We start from the raw sequence: 22,984 nt of genomic DNA, 5'->3' as shown, positions 1-22,984 counted from the left end.
GGGAAGTCTAGCTTCTCCCAGGGACCACACCATCCTTCACCCTGCCATGTCCTATACATGGTGGAAGAAACCACAAACTCTTCAGCAAATCCTGCTTGTTGCATTGTAGATCCCTGGAGCTTGATCTGTCCTTCTCTGGTACAGATAATAAAAATTGTTCCCAAACAAATTGGATATTTGCATGCTGTCCTTACTACTTCTCTTTATTAATTATCAATTTGGGGAGGAGGATTGGGGGATTATTTCATCTCTTGTGGCAGGGAAGGTTCAGAACATTGAGCTCCTTTGGCATGCTTCTTGTACTGCCTGCGCTGGCAAAGCACCCACTGCTGGGTGGCATCGCGGTAGGCACATTCACCTAGGTGTTGCTACAGGCAACAAGCAGGAGAAATGCATACTCCGGACTGAGAAAGCCGCAGGGATGAAAACAGAGAAACACTAGCTCAGCAGGGCTAGGTCTCTGATGAGTTTCAGTGTCTATTTCTTGAAGGCCCCATAGATGCTGGATTGCGTTATAAATAACACCCCTGTGATCTTAGGGGATTACAATGCACTTTGTCAGCAGCATTGATATTTCCTGATTGGTTTGGGGGGGTTTTTTGGAAGGTGTTGGACATGAAGAGCAAGGGGAAAACTACAGTCTAGCTGATGCACAAAATTTGCCAGAGTCTTACCAGTTAGTGCCAACAGTAAGAACTCTTAGTATTTGTAACATGTCCTCAGTATTCAAAGGACTTCATCGATGTCATCAAAGTAATTTGTGTAACAGCCCTTGTGTCAATTAGGCTAGTATTAAGAACCCAAAATGGCTTCCAATATCATTCTCCCCTCTTCCATTTTATCCTCACAATAACCATCATGGGAGGTAGGTTGTACTGAGAAGAGTGACTGCCCATCAGAGCGATGATTCAGAACTGGAACTCTCAGGTCCTAGTCTGACACTCTAACCACTAAACAACACAACCTTATTTAATTATCTCCACATTGCTGTGGGGTGAGGGGGAGGCTGAAAGTGTGTGGCTTGCCTATGGTTCCCTTACAGAGTTTGTGGTTGAGGTGAGATTTTAGGAGCAGGCAGCTCACTCTTTTTATACTACGACAATAATAATAACATTCTATTTATACACTGCCCTTCAGGACAACTTAATGCCCACTCAGAGTGGTTTACAAAGTATGTTATTATTATCCCCACAACAAACACCCTATGAGTTGGGTGGGGCTGAGAGAGCTCCAGAGAGCTGTGACTAGCCCAAGGTCACCCAGCTGGCTTCAGGTGAAGGAGTGGGGAATCAAACCTGGTTCTCCAGATTAGAGTCCCACGCTCTTAACAACTTATAGCTCTTAACAAGCCATAGAACCAAAATCCAATTCATTGTGAAGGATAGTAAAAATAAATTATTGTATGATAATTCAGTGAGCTTATGTGAACTGGGGTTTTTGTTTGCTTGTTTACTGTTCTTGATAATTAATTGAGTTTGGGATGTGCAGCATTCATGTATGCTTTTCTATTTTTTTTTTATTTTGTTATTTAGAGATCGCCTTTCTCACTGAGACTCAAGGTGGATTGAACAGTGGAAGTCAGTAACATGAGTGGCTCGGACATTCAATAAACAATGCAATAGGCTATGGGTTACAGAAATTTGGCCAAGGGCAAACCTTGTCTCTCCTCATCCCATTTTGTTTGCTGGCACACTGGGTAGATGCTGCATTTCATTCGGCTCTTGGGCCAACAACTTTGCCTGCCCCAGCTCTCAGTGCTGCACTACATTCACTCACACTGCCTTTTCAAGACAGTCATGGCAGCATACTGCCTATTCCCTTCCACAGCATCACAGCTTCACTAAAGAAAATGTCCATAATGATTCTGAGTTAGAGGATTTTATTTATTTGCAGAGTGAAGTTAAATTTCCCCATCTCAAATTTGCCTATCCATTGGATTCCGCATCTAAAGCCCTGGTCTGTGTGCTTCTGCCTGCTGAAGCGAAGTGGGTGTCAGCCAGAGACAACAAGGCTTTTCCAGAGGTGACGGCTCCTCTCCCATGGAGAGTCAGTTGCATAACCGCAAGGACGTACCTTTGACACCCACAGTTAGTACATGTTTTTAGCTCACCCATCCTCCAAGGGTGTTCGGGGTGGTGGATACCATTCTCCCTTGTTTCCTTTATCCTCATAACAACCCTATGAAAGCCAGCATTGTAATGCAATGTCAGACTAGGATCCGGGAGACTCGAGTTCAAATTACTGCTGTAGCATGGAAGCTTTCTGGGTGACCTTGGGCCAGTCACACACTCTCAGTCTAACCTACTTCACAGAGTTGTTGTGGTTAGGATTAAATGGCGGAAGGGGCATAAATAAAAAATAAAACATAAGGTAGACTATGCTGAAAGAGGAGGACTGACACAAGGTCAAGTTTCATGGCAGAGTGGGGATTTCAGCCTTGTTGCCCCAGATCCTAATCCCACACACTGACCGCTATACCAAGGCAAACAGATGCAGATGCTTGAATGAGTTGCACTTCTTGATTTTGTGCTTCTGCTGTAATGTGAGCCTCTCCCCCATGAAAACATGATTACCCCCCCCCATCTAGAGCACATGCCACACGCAGTAAGGGGGATGGCCAGCTTCTTCCGGAAGTGTGACAAGAGGAACTCCCGGTTACTTTACTTTCAGTGCTGTCTATAACATACAGAAGAATTCTGAGGGGTGCCACCCAGGACACTTGCACCTTTCTTCGGAAAAATCAGATGCGCCGATGTCTCCTCCAAGAAGACAGCTTGTAGTGACAAATTGAGTACTGTCTGTCTGTCGAGACAATTAAATTTCTTTTGCTTTCTCCCACCAGGGGCTTTGGGTTTGAGTATTTCTTTTCATCTTCCAAGGCACATCCAGCAGAGCTATGCCGAGGGTGACATGGAGAAGATTTAGCAGAAGACTCTTGTCTGTTCAAGGGAAAGAGCTAGAAAAAGGGTACTGAACCTGGAATCAGATAAAGCAACCCATGCTTTATCTTTTCAGTGAGAGGCTGAGACACCCTGAGCACATTTATTTGCAGGTCCTCCCAACATATAATTAATATTCTAAATTATTCATATCTTCATGTGCCAATAAGATTTGAGTTTCATGGAGTAGGACATTTGGAAAAGAGCAGATGGGGCAGAGAAGTGAGCCAGAGTGGAGCAGTTAGCACACTGTGGTGATAATGGGTTTCCATTAAAAAAATAGTTTTTTCTACATTTGACGGGTAAAGGTAGGATTGTAGCAAGTTCATCTAGGGGCTGCTAATTACTGATGTTTCTTTCTGTTCACTAGCTAATTTATCAGGTCTGCCTGGATTGAACCATGACAAATTAAAACTGATACCTATTTTTCTCTTCCCTTACTTTTGAACGCTTATGATAAGATCCAGGGCTTTTTTTCAGCAGGAACGTGGTGGAATGGAGTTCCGGCACCTCTTGAAAATGGTCACATGGCTGGTGGCTCCGCCCCCTGATCTCCAGACAGAGAGGAGATTAGATTGACCTCTGCGCAGTGGCGCAGAGGGCAATCTAAACTCCCCTCTGCCTGAAGATCAGGGGGCGGGGCCACCGGCCACGTGACCATTTTCGCCGAGGGTGATTTAAACTTTAAAAAACTCCCCCCTTGTTCCAGCTGACCTAAAGTGATGTCATTGTGCGGTCCTGTGTTCCACCACCTCTTTTCTCAGAAAAAAAGCCCTGATAAGATCTGAATAGATATTTTACTTGATGGACATTTGTTTGGTTTGACCTTAATTCGCCCTACATGGAAAGCTTGGCTTTGCAGGCAGAAGTATACAGATGTTTTTGGTGGATAGAGTTGCATTTTTATATGCAGTGTTGAGCACACTTCTCGTGTTCCTTCTGGTAAAACATGATTTTAGAAACTTGGGGCTGGGCTTTCATTTTCTATATGAGTGTCACATTTTAATTCACCAGATACATTCTTCCGTAATCGTAAGGATATTGTTGTGGACAATCTTTTTTAGCAGCTGGATTCCATTGCTAGCCATGTGCCAGAGAAACCCCAAGAAGGCAGTGTGGCAGATTCACTTATTCCAAAGGACAATGAAGGATGAGCAGTGGAAAGTACGGTCAGACTCCCAAATTCACTTAAGGCAGCAGATTCAATGGTGTACAGCAGAATTGGGGATGCTATGAAGCCCCTGGTTTAAATATCATGAAGTGCCCTTACGTAAGCCTCCTTGCCATTTTCAACATAGGGATAATAATTCTGGCCTACATTAAGGGGTTGTTGCAATAGTGAGCGAGTCACTTTGAATCTTCTATATACATTGGGTTTGGATCCAGTCGAAAATTCGCAGTGATGGATGTGATTTCCATCAGCAGACTGACTTCCTTTCTGCCACTGGAGCCCCAGGAAGAGCTTGTCCTGGGGGGTGGGATCCCCAGGAACAGCCCAGGTGGGGTCTTGAAGGGCTGCAGCAAGGAGGGAAATATCTGTGAAAAGAGTCCTCCCCATTCCATCAGTGGAAACTTTCCTTTGGACCCAACCCATTATCATGTATTGACTTGAAGCTAAGAGATTATCAAGGAAAAGATTGAGAGGGATTAAGAGCTGCATTTGGGCTTGCCAACAACCCGGGGGAGGGGGGGTGTCCTGTCCCTTTAATAGAGGCTTAGTGTGGGGAAATGGGCAGGTGAAGACTTCCATGGCCTGGAGGTAAGTAGCATCTGCTGGTAAATAATACAGGATTAAGCCTTTATTAAAGGGACAGTTCACCCAGGCTGTTGGCAACTTCCCTGTACTGCTTCCCCCAGCCCCAAGTGTATTACTGAATTATGTGCTAAGATGTGAACTTCTTTCTTTCTTTCTCAATTTATGATTCATTGTTTCAATAATCTAGGATCCTTTAAAATGCTGAAATTGTACATATTAGCACTCTTCTGACACTGAGCTATGAATCAGGAAATTCTCAGTTCAGATGTCATCTCCTTGCCATGAATCCACTAGCTGGCTTTAAGCAAGTTACTCTCAGCTTCAGTCCCCCTTCTCTCCATCCGCCATAGAGAGAAAATAATACCTACCTTCTAGAGCTGTTGTACTGACAGCAACAAGTGAATAGATGTGAAATATGTATTGTCGAAGGCTTTCACGGCCGGAGAACAATGGTTGTTGTGGGTTTTCCGGGCTGTATTGCCGTGGTCTTGGCATTGTAGTTCCTGACGTTTCGCCAGCAGCTGTGGCTGGCATCTTCAGAGGTGTAGCACCAAAAGACAGAGATCTCTCAGTGTGAGATCTGAGACACAGTGTGAGACACTGAGAGATCTCTGTCTTTTGGTGCTACACCTCTGAAGATGCCAGCCACAGCTGCTGACGAAATGTCAGGAACTACAATGCCAAGACCACGGCAATACAGCCCGGAAAACCCACAACAACCAGATGTGAAATACTTTGAAAACCTTAAAAGCATCATACAAATGCTAAGCATAACTTTCAAGACAGTCTACGATCTATCTGAAAATCCATTAACAGTTAAGCTATACAAAAGAGAAGTACAGATATGAAAAATGTAAAACCCACACCAAAGTAATATATAAAAAACAAAGCCACTAAGACTGCTTCCATATGGCAGGGATTCTCTGTGTTGCACTGAACGCTTCTGTGAACACAGAGGCATTTATTTGCACTGGCAGTGGAGCTTCTATGCTGGAGTTTTCTCTGCACCTTCCCTCATCAGCTGCCATTCACCTACATTTTTCCCTGCCACACCACCAGAGGGCTTTTTTAAGGCTTAAAAAAAAATCTGTAATTGCTATAGTGTTGTAATACTGTCACACATACCAGTTTTCTTTTTTAAAGCCCTCTGGTGGCACAGCTGGTAAAATGGTGGCCTCAAGAGGTTGATGGCAGGAAGATGGCACTAATGCAATAAAATATGCACCTTTCTATCCAGATGGAATGATAATGTGCTGGGACTGGGCTCTTCCCAAAAAGATTGGAGCAAAGCAGGTTTGAAAGAGTACTAAAAGAAAGGGGAAAGGACTATTAGCGCATAGCATCTTGTGATGATTTTATTAAAAAGAGCTGCATTTTGGAAGCCAAAGCAGAGAGAAGCCTCCATGTGAAAGCGCCTACGAGCCATTAGGAAAACAGTAGACTACAGAGAGACATGTGGCAAATACAGAATTCAACAACAATCAAGTGTCCGCTGAAGTGAAGGGCATTTCCCACCAGGGAGTCAGACTGCTTCTCTGAGCTATTTACAGTTAAAGTCCTGAAGAAATTTTTGGCAATCATGGGCAGAGTTTTGTGACCCAGAAGTGAATCACTGGAGTCCACTGAGCAATCTACCCAGCTGTACAGAACTGCCAGAATAGAGAAAGGGGACATCTTGGTACATGTTCTGCATGCTCAGTGGAATTCACATCATGCTGTTTCTCTTTAGCGAGCAGTTTAAAAAAGCTACCAGAGTTGAGATTTTTTAAGATGAAGTGTTTTGTTTTTAAAAGTCTCCTCTGTACTATATTTGTTTTGATAAATGAACGCTCTAACATTATACTTTATTCCACGGAGTTTCACATTTTTCTAACGAGAGCAGACACAGTAGAGCTATCGCATTTGGAGTATCACAAAGCAGGTAGGAACAAACTGCAAATTCCAGAAGGATTTCAGGCTTGGAATACTCTGCTGGGCAAATACATTTTTAAAACAAGCAAATTCAATGCAATTCAGCAGGCTCAGATGCACCTGCACAGCATTGGCAAGCCTTATCTAGCAAACTGTATTCATTTATGGATGTCACAGTTGAATGTTATCAGATTAAAAGATCATATAACTCACTGGTATCACACCTGAGGTCTCAGGTTCAATCCTTGGGAGTTTCAAAGCATACTATTACAGGTCTGAGACAGACTTCTGCCTGAAGCCTTATAGAGCTGCTACCCCTCAGAGTAAACAACATTGAGCTAGGTTGAGCAAAAACGCTCGTCACGTACAAGAGGTCCAGCTCCCTGGTGGATATATCCCTCATTTTGATATTAGATTGATTTGGATTATATGGTTTATTTGAGGATGATAATACACCATAAACAAATCGCAGGTATCCTCAGCCTGTAGAAAAGGTTGTGGAAGCCTGTGCCAAGTGCTTTCAAATTATTGAAGTCAGAAAGGAAACGGGAACAATATTCAGCTTATCCACTGACAATAGGACAAAATGCAAATTTTGTGGAAATAAAAGGAGGTAGAAAAACATTAGAATTTCCTAGATATGTCTTCTTCCACTTTATTACTATTATTATTACCTTCTTCTTCCGTGGCTTTTTTGTTGGATGATGCTGATTTTGGAATAACGCTGGGTGTGACGAAATTTTGGGCTGCCGTGGCCTCAAGGAGAGGATGGAATAGATGGCAGTATTTGTGTGCTTTACATGGTCCGAAGCCAATGGGATGTTGAATTATTTGAAATAAACTAATACAATGACTACTACTGCTGCCACTACTATTACTAGTCCTGTGAGGACTTTCTGGAGAAGTGAAATCCCATCCCCCGCTGCTGGCTGGCCACTAGAGGTGTCAACCTCCAGGTATCATAGAATCATAGAGTTGGAAGGGGCCATACAGACCATCTAGTCCAACCCCCTGCCCAGTGCAGGATCAGCCTAAAGCATCTCTGACAAGTATTCATCCAGCCTCTTCTTGAAAACTGCCAGTGAAGGGGAGCTCAGGTAGGACCTAGAGATCTGCCAGAATTACAACTGATTTCCAGACTATAGAGATGATTTCCCCTGGAGAAAATGGCTGCTTTGGAGGGTGGACTCTATGGCATTATAGCCTGCTGAGGCCCCTCTCCTCCCCAAATACTGCCCTCCCCAGGCTTCACCCCCATATCTCCAGAAATTTCCCAACTGGGAGTTGGCAACCCTACTTCCCACCCTTCCATCACCACTTCTGTTCCCCAAATTTTGGACAAAGTACTGACACTTTGAATATGGTGAAATTAGAGACAGTTTTATGAAAAGGAATAATCAATACACCTTAGCAGTCATGATAGTATCAAGGACAGTGCATTAATATCCATTTTAGGATGCAAGTATTGCAAATGTACCCCCGCCACACACACATAATGTGCAATGTGTATCATTCAAGAGGGTATAGTAAAAGCGTGACTTGAGGATTTATAACTATCAGCACAAGCTTTGAGCAGATGTCCAGATCCGCAGGCAGGGGATCTAACTATCTGAGCAGCCAATCATTGGAGCATGGATGCGGGTGGCCAGGGTACTCCCCTGCACTGCAGCAGTCCATTCCAGGCTGATTCAGGCCTGATCCAGGCCAAATTCAGCCCTATTCAGGCCCAAATCGGGCCCTCCATGGAGTTCAGGAGGGTGGCTGCAGCCCAAATCAGGCCCTCCGTGGAGTGCAGGAGGGCAGCCATGGCCTGCATGATGATGTCACTTCCTGCAAGTGACATTATTGCGCAGGCCCGGGGTCGTGTGCGCACTTTGCGCACATGACTGAGAAACACCAAGAAGGTAGGTGCTGGGCCCCCACCTCCTGCCCAGGAGTACAGGGGGACCTGGCAACCCTAGATAGAAGTGATGCTGGTTGGGAAGGCAGAGATCTTGAAGGAGTTGTACTCCCTACTTTCAGTGAAGTTTGTCTGACTCTTTCAGTCTTAGTCACAAACTTAGGAGTGATACTGGAACTAGTGCTGCTACTACTAGAAAAGCAAGTGAAGACAGCTGCAAAAAATACTTTCCACGAATTCTTTCTAACCTGGAAGATGGCCCCCTAATTCGACACAGCTGATTTGGCCACCTGGATCTATGCTATGGTAACATCGAGACGATTGTTGTAATGCACTGTACAGAGGTCTCCCCTCTAAATTTACTCAGAGACTCCATTGGTGCAGAATGCTGCAGCTCGGTTTTTATCAAGAGGCAGGAGGAGCCAGGAATATTATTGCCATTCTGCAGTCACACCAGTGGCTACCTCTCAGCTACCAGGTTCAATTCTAGGTATTGACTATCACATACAAAGCTCTTTATGGCCTTGGTCCATCTTATCTACAGGACCACCTCTCTCCACTTTGCACATGGGCAAAAGCAACAGCTGCCCATACATGTGCATTCTCTGGCCCTTTTTGCACTTACAGTTTAAACTGCCATTTCTGAGCATTCGCCCTGATCACAGTGTCTTCAGCATTGCACCTGTTCATTTCATACTGTCCGCTGCAGTTTCGATTTGGCATCTGTGCTTCATTTCCGACCCACTTCGAAGCCTCGGTGCAGTTTTGGGCTTTTGGGGCTTTGCAATTCACGTCACACATTTTTTTTTAACTTTGAGCATGTGTAGAAATGTTGCAATGTTGAAACCCATCCCCACCCCTGCTTTTGCTGATTGGGCTGTCCCCTGCCCACTAGAGAGGCAATTGGTGGCAGAGTTCTGGGGGAAAACATGTATGACTCTCATTTATATTTTTTTTAAAAGCCAAGCCAGGAAAGGGTTAAAATGCTGCTGCTGCTGCTTTCCCTCCCATCATTCCTGGCTTTAAAAAAAAGAGAGTGTGCCAGCATACCCTTGAGGGAGGAAGGGGGAAAGCAGCCATTTAACCTTTTCCTAGCTTTTAAAGCCAGAATTAGCAGCAAGCTTAGGAATTGTTCCTGACTTTTGGGGGGGGGGGGGATAAGAGAATGCGAGCATAGCCAGGAGGAAGGAAGGCAATGGAGAAGCAGCCTTATGACCCTTACCTCACTTTACTAAAAAAAAATGGCAGATGAGTTCAGAGAGCCGAGGAGGATGGGCATGGTTAATTCCGCACAGACCAATCAGCTCCCAGGGAAAAGGAGAGGGGGGAGAAGAGAAGCAGAAGGGGAGTATAGAGTTCACACGGACATTAATCGCGCCAGCCGCAACTCGGCAGCAGCTTCAAAATAAACTCGTGGTATTTCCACAGGGGGAAAAATTGGGGATGCTGCAGACAAACATCGCTTCTGCTCCCATGACTACCTTGCAAGTGTGAAACTCCTGCAAACATGAGAAGCAGAACAGATACTGAAATGCTTTAAAGTCCCAGTGTGAATAGGGCTTCTGTGGAGGCCCCACTTTATGGAATGGCCTATCTGAAGAGGTTAAGAAAGCTCCCATTCTCCTAGATTCTGGAAACTATGGAAAACTGAATTATTTCAAGAGGGCTTTTCACTCAGATAGGAGGGCTATACTGTAAAGAAATGCTCTCAGAGAGATGCATCAGTAAGGGAATAAGGAGTAAATATAGACTTTGCTGCTATTGCTGTAAGTATGGTCCTTCTGGGCAGGTCTGTTGTAGTTATCCAATATTGGATTTTTGCCCGTGATAAATCTATGCAAATTTGCTTGTATTTGCCCTATTACATATTTATTGAAATGTCTTTGAAATTGACTGTACTGACTTACACTGTGTCATCTGCGTTGAGTATCAGTGAGAAAGAAGGACTATAAATAATGTAAATAAATAAATAAAATCCTGTCCAGGACCATCTGACTCCTTTGTCCTCAAGCAGCTTTGTCAGCACCACCGTAGTCCTGTTTAGATTGAGCTTCAGTTTAGTGGCCCCCATCCATTCCATTATCATCTCCAGGCACTTGTGTATTTTCCCTGTTGATGGTACAGTTTCCACATGGCAGGTTTCCCTACTTTCCTTGCCCCAGTCCTCCAGCAGTGTCTACCACCACCCATGCCGCAAAAACTTTTCAGTGTTTTAAAAACCAGCAATTGAATAGTGTCATAACATTATAACAATCTGTGTATCAGGTTCTCTGAACTCCCAGGTTTTACTTTTTTTAAAAGTATGTCTGTAACCTCTTTTATTGATAAGATATGCCTTTTCCCTTATATCTCCATAACAACAGGGCCTAGTGACTTTTATTTATAAATGAAAGCTGGGAATTCACAAAATATCCACAGAAATTGTTATAATGATATTCAATTGCTAGTTTTTTTAAAAAGCACCCCCCCCCCCAGTGGTAGGGGAAGAAATGGTCACCATGTTATCTTTCAATATCTGTTTCTGAAAACTAAACGTAATCAATTTCCTCTGGCTTTTCTTATATACTTGCTTGTTCATATCCTTTATGAAATGTAATAACTGAAACAGAACACAATATTCCTGCCTGCTATTTATCTGAGTTTGCTGGGGTCCTACCCCGTGCTCTACATTTTTTATAGATCTGCATGATGCAAACGTGTGTTTTTATCTAGCTTCTAGCTATTGCATTTTGGTTGATATTTTTGACTTACATGCCCTGGTTTGTATTTTGTGGAGTTTTCTGTATTTTTAAACTTAGGCAAGGAACAAAACATCTTTTAATGAAAAGGCACTCCAAAATTAATCTGGGCTAGTTACATTTGCAATATGGATTACAGCTGTTACCACACAACAGTTTGAAGTGGTGCTTGTCAAGTAAAAGCTTATTTCTTTCCACCTCTAATTGGCTCATGCATTAGGCCCCTTCAGTATGAACCTGCCTGAACTGGCAGAGATATATGAGGGGCTGGGGAAACCAGGAGACAGGCCCTCAAGGAAGCCATTGACCAAAGAGGGGCACCCTAAAGGGTTGTTTCCCATGTCTCCAGTAAAGGTGCTGGCATTTCTAGCTGCTGCTGGAGATGGGGGGACATTGGGGGCCAATATACTCCATCTAAGCCTCTCATGAGGAGTACTTCTTGTGAACAGGCAGAAGGCCTGACTGAGCCAGTGCACAGTTGGAGGCCCAGTCTGGTGAACAGTTGGGAACCTCGGACTGAGGCTGGCCTGAGGGCTCTCTGTCAGGGCCTGTAGCAAGTGATTCCAGTTGGGAAGGCATGGCTGCACTGTGACAAACCAACGAGTTGATGAAGCCCATTGGCAGCTGGCCCTACACAGAGTTGGGGGGGGGCTGTCATAGAGGCAAGCCCAATGAGCAGACACAGGTGAGGGAAGGCTGAAACCTGTCCAAGCTGGATGAATTTGCAGTCACCTTGTAATAACACAAGAGCCCCTCCCGGGGTGGGGGCGTTCCTGGCCAATAGGATGGGAACCACTGAAGTAGGGAATAGCTATGCAATAGATAACATTTTTTGGCTTGAATCTGCAGGAAAAGAGGGAGCTAATTTAAAGAGAAAATCAAAACCAAGCACCTCTGCAGTCATGTGATGTTGCTATTTCACAGGAACATAGTAATGTGGATATAATTGCACCCCAATTTCTCCACCTGTGTGCTATGTTTTGCTTCATTGAATGGAATTGGTGTTTAACAGGCCCCATTTTGAGTAAGGTCGGGGAGTGTATTTATAGTGCCAGTAATTTCTCTGTTGGTTCAAATCTGTCACAGGTTCCAAGGGATATTGATTTTCCTCTTATAAAGGTATTTCTGTAACCAAATTGGACTTTATATATGTCAATTTAAAATATCTCCACCTAGAGAAAATGGCATATTTGGAGGGGAGGAAGATTCTTAATATATGCAAGTCTAAAAGCAGATTATTTTTCCTCTTATCATAGTAGCCTGATTTTGGAGTTTAGCTTCCATAAAGTAAAAGTGACTTGTTTCACTGTATTGGTTAGTGTCAGTCTAGGATCTGGGAGAACCAGGTTTGAAACCCCACTCTATGATGGATGCTTGCTAGGTGAGTTTGGGGTAGTCACATGCTCTCAGCCTACCTCACATGGTTGTTGTGAGGATAAACTGGAGAAGGGAAGAGCAGTGTAAGCCACCTTGGATCACTATTTGGAATTAAAGACGTGTGTAAATATAACCAACTAAATATTGTACATGGCCAGCACATAGTTTTACTGGTATGAACATCTCCTGCATGAGGCTGAAGATAGCTCAGCCCCCAAACCATCCCATCAGTGGCAGACAATCCGTACAGCTGACAATATGCTAGAACAGTTGCCAGTGACAATCATCCATCAGTTACAGGTAAACAGCATTCCAAAATAGCATCACTTCAGTCTTCTCTGGATCCAGTTTCAGTTTCTTCACCCTCATTCATTTTCCAGGCACTGATTCAGGTTTTGGTTTAGCATGCATTGCATTAGTGGCAGTGCAATGTCTTTTGTGTCTCGGAAAGGAAACCTGAATTCGAAGCCAATGGTGCATATCTTCTTTTCACAATCTATGAATTCATTACTTTTCTCACATCTCAAGTCGCAGGTGACATCTGCAGCCCTGAAAGTATTATCGCTATTTCTCATAACATTTCTTTCAGATGTAGGGATTGCTTTGGGTGCTTTCTTTTTCAGCTTAGCACACAATTACAAATGCTTCATTCTTTAATAAGAAAAACCTATGACTACATCATTCGATACATAGTGAATTCTTATACAGTATTACTCTTTTAACCATAAACTAAAAACAGCCAAGAAACTGGCAAAGAAGCTTTGGATTGAATATAGTGATTCCATCACCACCTTTCTCTTAAGCTGGAATTTTTACACTTCTAATATATTTGATCTATTTCTGTTTAAACAGCCATATAGATGATGGACTGAAGGAATTTTTTAAAGCTTAAAAGTATGCATGGGAGGGGCATTTTATTTCCACTTGGCTACACGTAATTTTGACTTTTTAGTTTTTCCATGCCCTCATCTTTGAATAACTGTCACAAAGTAAAGTTTTATTCACTGCAGTTTCAGTATTTGTTGACCTGCCAAATTACAAATATAATGGCTATATCTGGAAAAGCCCTTGATGGATAATTTTTGGTAGGAAAGTTGTCCTAACTGAATCAGCATCAGGGCCACAGGGAATTCATATGGTGCCATTTTCAGAGTTCTATATCCAATGAATTATAAAATGCTGAAGAGTGAATATGGTATCTATATGGCTCAGGGTCATGGAAATTGAAAAATGTCATATATTATTTTTTAATCGTTTGTACTTATTGTCCAAATCCTTCTTCATTGCATAGTTGCATTTTGTATTGCAAAAACATATTGATAGTAACAGAAAAGTCAAGTTTACAAAGCTTGTATAAGTATGCAAATAATCTTCCTTGGAATTTATCATGTAATAAATGGAGCCCCATTTCCCACAAGGTTATTGATGCAGCCTCAGAATTTTTCTGCTATCTGTAATGCTGTGTTAATTTTGTTAGATAGGACACATTCTGAACTCTGTTAAACAAGTCTATTACATTTAAAGAATTTTTTTCTTCTTCCATAATCCTAGAACTCAATGACGTTGATGGACAGTAGTTTCAAATTGGATAAAGGAAGTACTTCTTTCTTCTATGACTAATTAAATTGTGTGATTCATTTCCAATGTGCCTAGTGATAAGCATACATGGCTTTAAAAGGGAATTAGAAGAATTCACAGAAGCTGGCTCCATCAGTGGCTACTCAAGGGAACTTCTTTGTTCGGAGGAAAAAAACACTTAATACCAGGGCTTTTTTTCTGGGAAAAGAGGTGGTGGAACTCCATGGGTTGCCCTCGGAGAAAATGGTCACACGGCCGGTGGCCCTGCCTCCTGATCTCCAGACAGAGGGCAATCTCAACTCCCCTCTGTCTGGAGGTCAGGGGGCGGGGCCAACAGGCATGTGACCATTTTCAAGAGGTTCCAGAACTCCGTTCCACCGTGTTCCTGCTGAAAAAAAGCCCTGCTTAATACCAGCACTGGGAGGCAACATCAGGGGAAGGCCCGGCTTCTGTGCCGTGTTTGTTGGCTCTTCAGGACAACTGGTTGACCACTGTGTGAAATGCAGTGCTGGATTAGATGGACAGATGGTCTGATCCAGCAAGGTTCTTAGGTCTTTACCTTTTTTCTTTCCAGTTGGCTGTGATGTACATTCTTGACCTTACATATTTATTGTACATTTGCTTTTTTACCACAGGATTCCCACCCCCCCCGAATTGATTCTAGGGTTGGCAGCACTGCCTCAGCAAGAGCCATGAAATTTTGAGAGCAGTACCTTGGGAGGGGAGGATTTGGGGAGGATATGACATCACTTCTGGGTGATGCTCTTGGAATTTCCCCTGATCTCTTTGGTAAAGATGACAGAAACATAGGGTTCGCAGGTCTCTATACCCTCCCGATGGGGGGGAGGGCAGGATCCAGGACTTACCAGGTCCTCCTTGCATGCAAAACATGCATGCGCTCCTGGCAAGGTGCAATGATGTCACTTTGGGAAGCATGCCTGGTGCACACTTTCCCAGGTTGCCTGCTGGTGGCAGGTTATCACAAGGGGGTTGTCACCTTCTACCAATTTGCCAGAGAACAGCAGGTAGTGAAGCAAACCCCTAGGAGATTGCCCGCCACCAGCAGACAACTGGAATTCCTAAAATGTCTGGCCATTTTTTTCTCCTGATCCTCAATTTCTTATTTAATTTAGTGTTCCTGTTTTAAGTGTCAACTGCTTTAGAGGCCTTGTTTAAAGCTAAACGATGGCATATAAATAGGGGGGAAAGTATAATGGCACCAATCCAGGTGAGGCTATGGGTAACTAGTCTTTTGTAAGGGCAGAGTGGTGACCCTGAGGGATGATACACAGATCCATTTGTTACAAAAGGCACATCCAGCCATTTAAATGAACTTCAGATTATGATTGTGACTAGCAACCAAGCCCGGTGTGTGAAAAAATACAGTGGGCTCTAGCAAACTGAACAGGGATTTGCCCACAATGGACAGGCAAATGGCAAGCCTAATGCCTCTTTCCTCTGTTGATCATTAACAAATCTCAATGTTGTTGTTATTGTTACATCTTAATTCACCCTTTCTCAGTATACTCACTGTGGAAAACTACAGGACAAGATAAGGAAATAATTTACTACTGTAGCTTTCATTGTAATATTAGATCAGTTAGGCTTGCAGTGACATTAAAAGAAAAAATGTTTTTTTAAAAAAAAGTGAATGGATCAAAATCAATTCCAGTCATAATTCTTTTCATTCCAATAGTTACAGTCAGAATTTGTTGAAGAGAACTTGATAGGAAAGAACTCTGAAATATTTCATGTACTGATGTATTAGTGTACCAGGAGGCCCAAAAGGGGTTATAGCATTAATATTTGTAGAAGGACTGGCTGGAAAAGCAGACAGGCCCAGGCAAAATCTCTGGCTGAGCTGCAGGACTGTGATATCAGACAAATAAGTAGCTGTGTTATCAAGGGATTCCATACTAGCAAGAATATTCCTAATATTCTTGGAGCTCTCTCAGCCCCACCTACCTCACAGCATGATTGTTGTCGGGATAATAATGACATACATTGTAAACCACTCTGAGTGGGTGTTAAATTGTACTAAAGGGCAACATAAAAATCAAATGTTATTATTATGTTATTATTAATATTGATTTATTGCAGTTTTAAGGCTGGTTCACATATGCAAGTGAATGAGGTAGTACTTGAGGTGGTAGAATGGACTCCACCACTTCAAACTTCAGGGAATGGATCGGAAGGTTCTGAATGTTCTTTTATATTAAAAAAAAAGTCCATACAAACAAAAAACTATTATAAAACAGAGATTTGTTACAATTATGATTTTAGTTTTATTTTGCAGTTAACCACTTTGAATATTGTATATTGAAGTGGTTAATAAATACAGTAGATGCGTAAATTCTCTCCCATAGCCCCATCTTATGAAATCCTCAAACATTTATTCAGGCTCAGGATCATTTTTTCCAAGGTGTAGCTGCCACATGGTGGCTGTCACTGCATAATTCAGATGTAGGAGGGTGTATGTGTGAAACTGTTTATAACTGGCACACTTCCTTCTGCAGTGCCAGCCAACTAACAGTACTTTTTATTTACTTGCTATACAAAAAGATTTCAGTAAAAATCAACTTGATGGGTATCCAACTTTGTGTGTCTGCCCCTAAACGTCAAACAAAGAAAGAGAAGCCAAATGCACATAAGGGCAAGCCAGAATTGTGGTAGAAAAGTTTAAAAATGAAAATGAAAAAAAAGAAGAAAGGAAAACAATGTTACAATGTTTTCTTTAACTGTAAAAAGCAGCTATACAGGGCCTAATTTGGATGAGCGCTATAGTTCCCCCTGGGGGGAGGATGGGGAGACAGGTCTCCCACTGGAGATTTTCAGGCAATTCCTCATGCCCACACCCCTGGCACCATTCCCACCAGGGAGAAATGGTAAGTGCTGGCCTATAAACATGTGACATAATTTCTTCCACAAAATTGGAAGTGCTATCTTTGCATCGGGAAACACTTTAGGGTTCATTCCAAAGTCTGTGGTTAAACTATAGAGTTTGGGACAAATCCTAGAGCGTTATCCTAATGCGATGACATCACTTGAAACAGTTTGTATTTCCATTAGGTATAATTTGTAATGACATGATATGAGGAAGTGACACAAGGTTGAAAAATCTGGGGCTTTTCAGTCTAGAAAAAGACAGCTAAGGGAGGACATGATAGAGGTTTGTAAAATTATTCATGGGGTGGAGAAAGTGGATAGAGAGAACTTTTTCTCCCTTTCCTATGATACTAGAACTTGGGGTACCCATTTAGGCTTCCCAGTTGCCCACTGGTGGCGGGCAGTCTCCCAGGGATTTGCCCCATTGCCCACCAATTGCTGCGAGTTATCATTGTAACACACATACACCGGTAATTGCCCTCCACTGCAGGCAACCCAGGAAAGCATGCACTAGGCGTGTTCCTGGCAGGACACAACAATGTCACTTCCCAAAGTGACATCATCACGCCAGCCTTGGACGTGCTCCCATGTTTTGCTGGGGCCAGTTTTGGCCCCAAATGGGCTGAATTTGCCCTGCACAAAGTACAGAAGCATGCCCATGGCCAGAGTGATGATGTCACTTCCCAGAAATGATGTCATTGCACAAGCGCCCATAGCATGTGCACAAGGTAAAGACTCCCAGGAGACATAAGGTAAGTGCCAGGTCCCCTGCTCACAGGGGTGTAGGGAACTGGCAACCCTATACCCAGTGTAGTTGAGGGACAATAAGTTCAGGACAGACAAAAAAAAAATACTTCTTGACTCAAAGTGGAATTATCTTCACTTCCACGGGTTGTAGTGATAGCCATGAGCATAGATGGCTTTTAGACGTGATTAAACAGATTCTTGGAGGACAAGCCCATCAATGGCTGTTAGCCATAGTAAATTAAGGGAACCTCCATATTCAGAGGCAGTGAAACTCTGAACACCAGTGCTAGGAGGCAACATCACTTGGCCTCGGCCTCTGCGCCCTGCTGGTTGGCCCTCTAGAGCAACTGGTTGGCCGCTGGGTGAAACAGCATGCTTGATCTGATAGACCACTTGGTGTGAACCAGAAGGGCTCTTCTTCTGTTCTTAAGATTGTAGTTCAAATGAACTCATTTTCTGTGAAAGAAAATGGATGTAGCTTAGCACTAACCGTTCTGTATATGCGAAAAAGAAGAGTATCTTCCCCCTCTTTTTTTTTCTTTCAGCCTTTAAAAAGTACAAGAGCTTTGCAGCCTTTCCAGACCTCCGGTTGATTTAATTTCATTTTATTTCCATATTCTTAATTTATCTCTGTGTTGACAGACATTGGAAATAAATAGGTGAAAGTGTTTTGTCCACTGCTGGGAGATTTCTTTCCCTTTTTTGTGTGTGGCTTAATTGAGCAGCTAATTAGCCAGTTGTCAAGTGTCTCTGTGCCTCATCCAAAGTACAACAGATGCTTACAAAAAGCGTGTGCATGTATGCCATTTAAGCTCAGAATCTTTTTAAATAGCCCAACATGTAAATGTGAGTGATTTTTCTTTGCTTGAATAAAAAGATGAAAGAACGCCATCACTGTGGTGCAAATCTTGTCAGTGTTCTCTGTAAGAGGATATGAAAATGAATTAAAATAATTACACTAATATGTTTTAGTACTGGGGGATTTGTTGATGGTTTATTGCTATGAAAGGAAGGTCAACTTCCCATTTTCCCAGAATCGTACAAAGTTTCAGGGGGGCCTTTTTATGAGGTCTGGTATCTTTTCATGAGAGAACATTCGAGACTTTCCCTGCAGTATATGCCTCTTTACTAACACACAAAGAGACCCAACTGGAAGCAAAAATATCCTAAAGCAGGCAATACAACCCTAAACATGCGTCAGATTTCCAAAAAGTAAAATTCATCTTTCAGCTAAGTCCCACCAGAAACTCATAGCTCTCGGAAGCTCTGCTTTTTTTCCAAATCAAGAAGCTATCATTTCTGTGCCATTCTCTCTAGCCAAAGCCTTAACATTGAGGCATTACAGGAGCTTGGCAATGGAGGTGCAGTCTGTATGGAACCGTAAAATCTATTTGCTGAACCAGCAATTGTCCATCAGTTTCCACGATAAAATCACAGGGAAAACCTAAGCAAAGTTCCATAGTTCTGAAGTTAGTGGGCTTAGAAGGATGTACTTCTGCTTGGGATTGCAGTGCCAGTAACAATAATCAAGGTATGAAAAAAGTGTAAACAGTACAGTTACACAGTCTGCTATATTTATGTATCTGATGTCTTCAGCAGTGGGTTTCCACCAACTTTTACAGAAAAGTGGAAACAAAATGTTTGGGGCCCACAGTTTAAGAAGGATGTTGACAAGCTGGAACATTTCAAGAGGAGGGCAACGAAGATGGTGAGGGGTCTGGAAACGAAGTCCTGTGGGGAAAGGTTGATGAAGCTGGGCGTGTCTAGCTTGGAGAGGAGACAACAGAGGTGATGTGATAGCCATTTTCAAGTATGTGAAGGGCTGTCACATACAGGATGGAGCAAAATTGTTTTCTGCTGCTCCAGAGGATTGGACTAGAACCAATGAGTTAAAATTAACCCAGAGTATTTGGCTAAACATTAGGAAGAACTTCCTGACAGAGCAGTTCCTCAGTGAAATAGGCGTCCTTGGGAGGTGGTGGGTTCTCCTTCCTTGAAGAAGAGGCTAGATGGCTACCTGACAGCAATATTCAGTATGAATGTATGCAGATTGGGAGAGGGAGGGCATGAAGGGATGAGCCAGTGCTTGGCTTCCGTGACCCTCTCTTATATGCCAGGATAATGCCGATTGCCAGTTTGTGGTCAGGAAGGAATTTTCCTCCAAACCAAATTGGCCAAGGATCCTGAAGGTTTTTTGCTTTCCTCTGGGCATAGAACAGGGGGTCACTGGGGGAGGAGGGGAGGTAGCACTGTGCAGGGGGTTGGACTAGATGACCCTTGAGGTCCTTACCAGCTCTTTGTTTCTAAATTCCTTTGGAAATAAGAAAGCTGATCAGATGCTGATCATGTTGGTTTAACTATTCAAATATAATGCCCCTATCAAGATGAAAAACAACCAAGGTACAAAACACAGTAATGCCTGCATTCATTGGCATCAATCTGACATAGAAATATACATCACGATGCACCAAAAGCGACAGACACAGACCTTTCAACTAAAGCCAAGTGCAAAGAAGAACTGCAATACTGCCCATTCCTTTATAGTGAATGATTAAACTCTTTGAGTACGTAATTTAAAAGCATCATTCCAAAGAATGCATTGGGCTAATAACGTATAATATACTTAACTTAATATTCACCCTCATGTGAACATCTTTCTCATGGTGAGGCAGAAATGCTTGATGAGAAAAGAGCAGACAAGGATGCAGAGTAAACTTGCTTAGCATTTCTTAGGTAAAGGGACTAATATCACACTAAAAAAAGTTACCTAATACATAGCTAGCACAGTAAAAAGGAAGGTGGGGGTGTTAAACAACAAATTGGCCTTTGGATAGCCTAGACTTTGGATACATTCTCCTCTCCAAATTCTCCAGAGCCATAAAATGTAAGCTTAAGAGTAACCATCTTTAACTGAAAGTGGTATAATATCTTTAATTAGGACCAACCAAAAATTGCAAAATAGACTGCAAACTTTTGACTTCCCCAGACCGCTTCATCAAGCTAGATGTTTTTTAAAAAAGTGGTGTGGAGGGAGCATTTCAGCCTTTCTTATAAGAGTCTTTTCACACGCAGGTGTGTTTAAGTACTAACCTGCAGAAGTTTTTCTCTGAGCTTCTTGACATCCATTTTTTGTCCTTCCATGGTTTCTTCATCATTTCTCCATGCTTCTTCAAATTAGATCAGCTTTGGTTTGAGAAGCACATAGAAACAAAAATGAAAACATGGACAAACAACAAATAGGGAAATGGATGTGAGGAATCTCAAGAGAAAAAATACTGCAACCGTCAAAGTTGCCATTCATAGGAAATTTTTCTGAGAGAATATACCAGTTGAGCTCTTAGCTCAATTGACGGCGTGCTGTTTGAGAAAGATGAAGATTGAAATGGGATTAACCCTGATCTAGACAACCCATCAGAGGAAGAGGAGAGAAGAGAACCAAGAGGATTATTTGGATCGTCTTGGAACTTTTGGACTGTTTTCCCCTCACTATTTGGATACATAGTGCTTATGACCCTTGAATATTATGTTTGAAGGACTTATTGTGCTGATTATGCATTTGCACTTTAATATGAATGTACAATAATATAAATTTTCTCAATAGCACTTTAGCACTAGCACTTTATGTATATTGATTGAATGTTGCAGGGTCTGTTGTAATATTGCACGCGTATAAATTATTATTCCTACTGAGAGTTGGAATGCCTTAAGGTTCTTTCAATGCAAGTCTGAATTACTCACTGTGTATTTAAAGGATTTATGAATTGTAATTAAATAGTACTTAGATATTTATTACAACTTACATAAGAGGTTACTTAGTAAGTCTACATGGGTCTTTTTTGCTGTTGAAACATACTGCAGCTGAGAAAGTGTTGATGATTTTTACATGGCTTTTCCCCAAATTTTGTCTTCCAGGTTTTGGTATGACCACACCAGCCACCATTGCAGGCAAGCTTTTCCTGATATTTTATGGCCTAGTAGGCTGTGCGGGGACCATTTTGTTCTTCAACCTATTCCTGGAGCGTTTGATCACCATCATAGCATATATCATGAAGTCCTGCCATGAGAGACAACTAAGGAGGAAGGGCATTCTTCCTCAAGACACCCGGCAAACCTCTAGGAACCCTGAAGTGGACAGCTTAGCAGGATGGAAGCCGTCCGTGTACTATGTTATGCTTATCTTGTGCCTCGCATCTCTCATAATTTCCTGTTGTGCCTCTGCTATGTACACACCAATTGAAGGATGGAGTTACTTTGATTCTCTTTATTTTTGCTTTGTGGCCTTCAGCACTATTGGTTTTGGTGATCTGGTCAGCAGCCAGAATGCTCAGTATGATAGCCAGGGCCTCTACCAATTTGGTAATTTCATCTTCATACTCATGGGGGTGTGTTGCATCTATTCCTTGTTCAATGTGATCTCCATCGTCATCAAACAGTCTATCAACTGGATATTAAAGAAACTGGAATGCAAGTTCTGCCAAAGATGCCAAAGAAAACTCTTTAGGTCGAGAAGGAACGCTGTTGTGCCAGGGACTGTTACGAGCCAGCGCAACATTTCCATCGAGTCAGACGGTGTCATTGAAAGTGACACAGATGGACGCAGAATGTCCGGCGAGATGATCTCCATGAAAGATCTCTTAACTTCCAACAAAGTGTCACTAGCCATCATGCAGAAACAGTTGTCTGATACTGCCAATGGCTATCCAAGACAAACAGTCTCTGTTTCTAGACAAAATGGATTTGCTGGTGGTGTTGGTGCTTTGGGGATTATGAATAACAGGCTGGCGGAAACAAGTACAGATAGGTAAACAAACAGCAGTAGTTGGGAATATATCAAGAAGAAGAGGATAAGTGGGGGTCAAAAGTTCACAGAGTCAGAACTAACAGAGCAGAACACTTTATAGAAGAAGTAGTTCAGATATTATTGCCAGTCAGTACTGATTATTGCTTTTTGTACTAAATGACCTGTCTGCATTTGTCTTGCAGCCCTAGAGAAAGAAGTCCCCTGTGGTGTTCTGTTACATAATTGCACCTACAAGCTTATGCCTTTAAGTTCAGATCTGAGTATAGAGAAAGTCATTGAGCTGGGAAAAGCCATGAGAAAATAAAGTTAGTTTGACTTACTGATAAAAACAATTGTGTAAGACGATATGCT

General features: G+C 42.5%; 1 protein-coding gene across 1 annotated transcript in view; it reads left to right on the top strand.

Moving 5' to 3' along the window:
• Window positions 1-22,637, top strand: part of KCNK13 (potassium two pore domain channel subfamily K member 13) — a 70,122-nt gene extending 47,485 nt beyond the window's left edge. The window contains exon 2 of the mRNA XM_054969902.1: window positions 21,745-22,637. Coding sequence (XP_054825877.1) covers window positions 21,745-22,637 — 893 coding nt within the window. The remainder of the gene's footprint in view (window positions 1-21,744) is intronic.
• Window positions 22,638-22,984: the final 347 nt, after the last annotated feature.

This window comes from Eublepharis macularius, chromosome 2 (assembly GCF_028583425.1).
Source record: "Eublepharis macularius isolate TG4126 chromosome 2, MPM_Emac_v1.0, whole genome shotgun sequence".
Classification (NCBI taxonomy): domain Eukaryota; kingdom Metazoa; phylum Chordata; class Lepidosauria; order Squamata; family Eublepharidae; genus Eublepharis; species Eublepharis macularius.
Note: the sequence above shows the minus strand (reverse complement) of the source record. Positions and strands in the feature narration are given on the sequence as shown.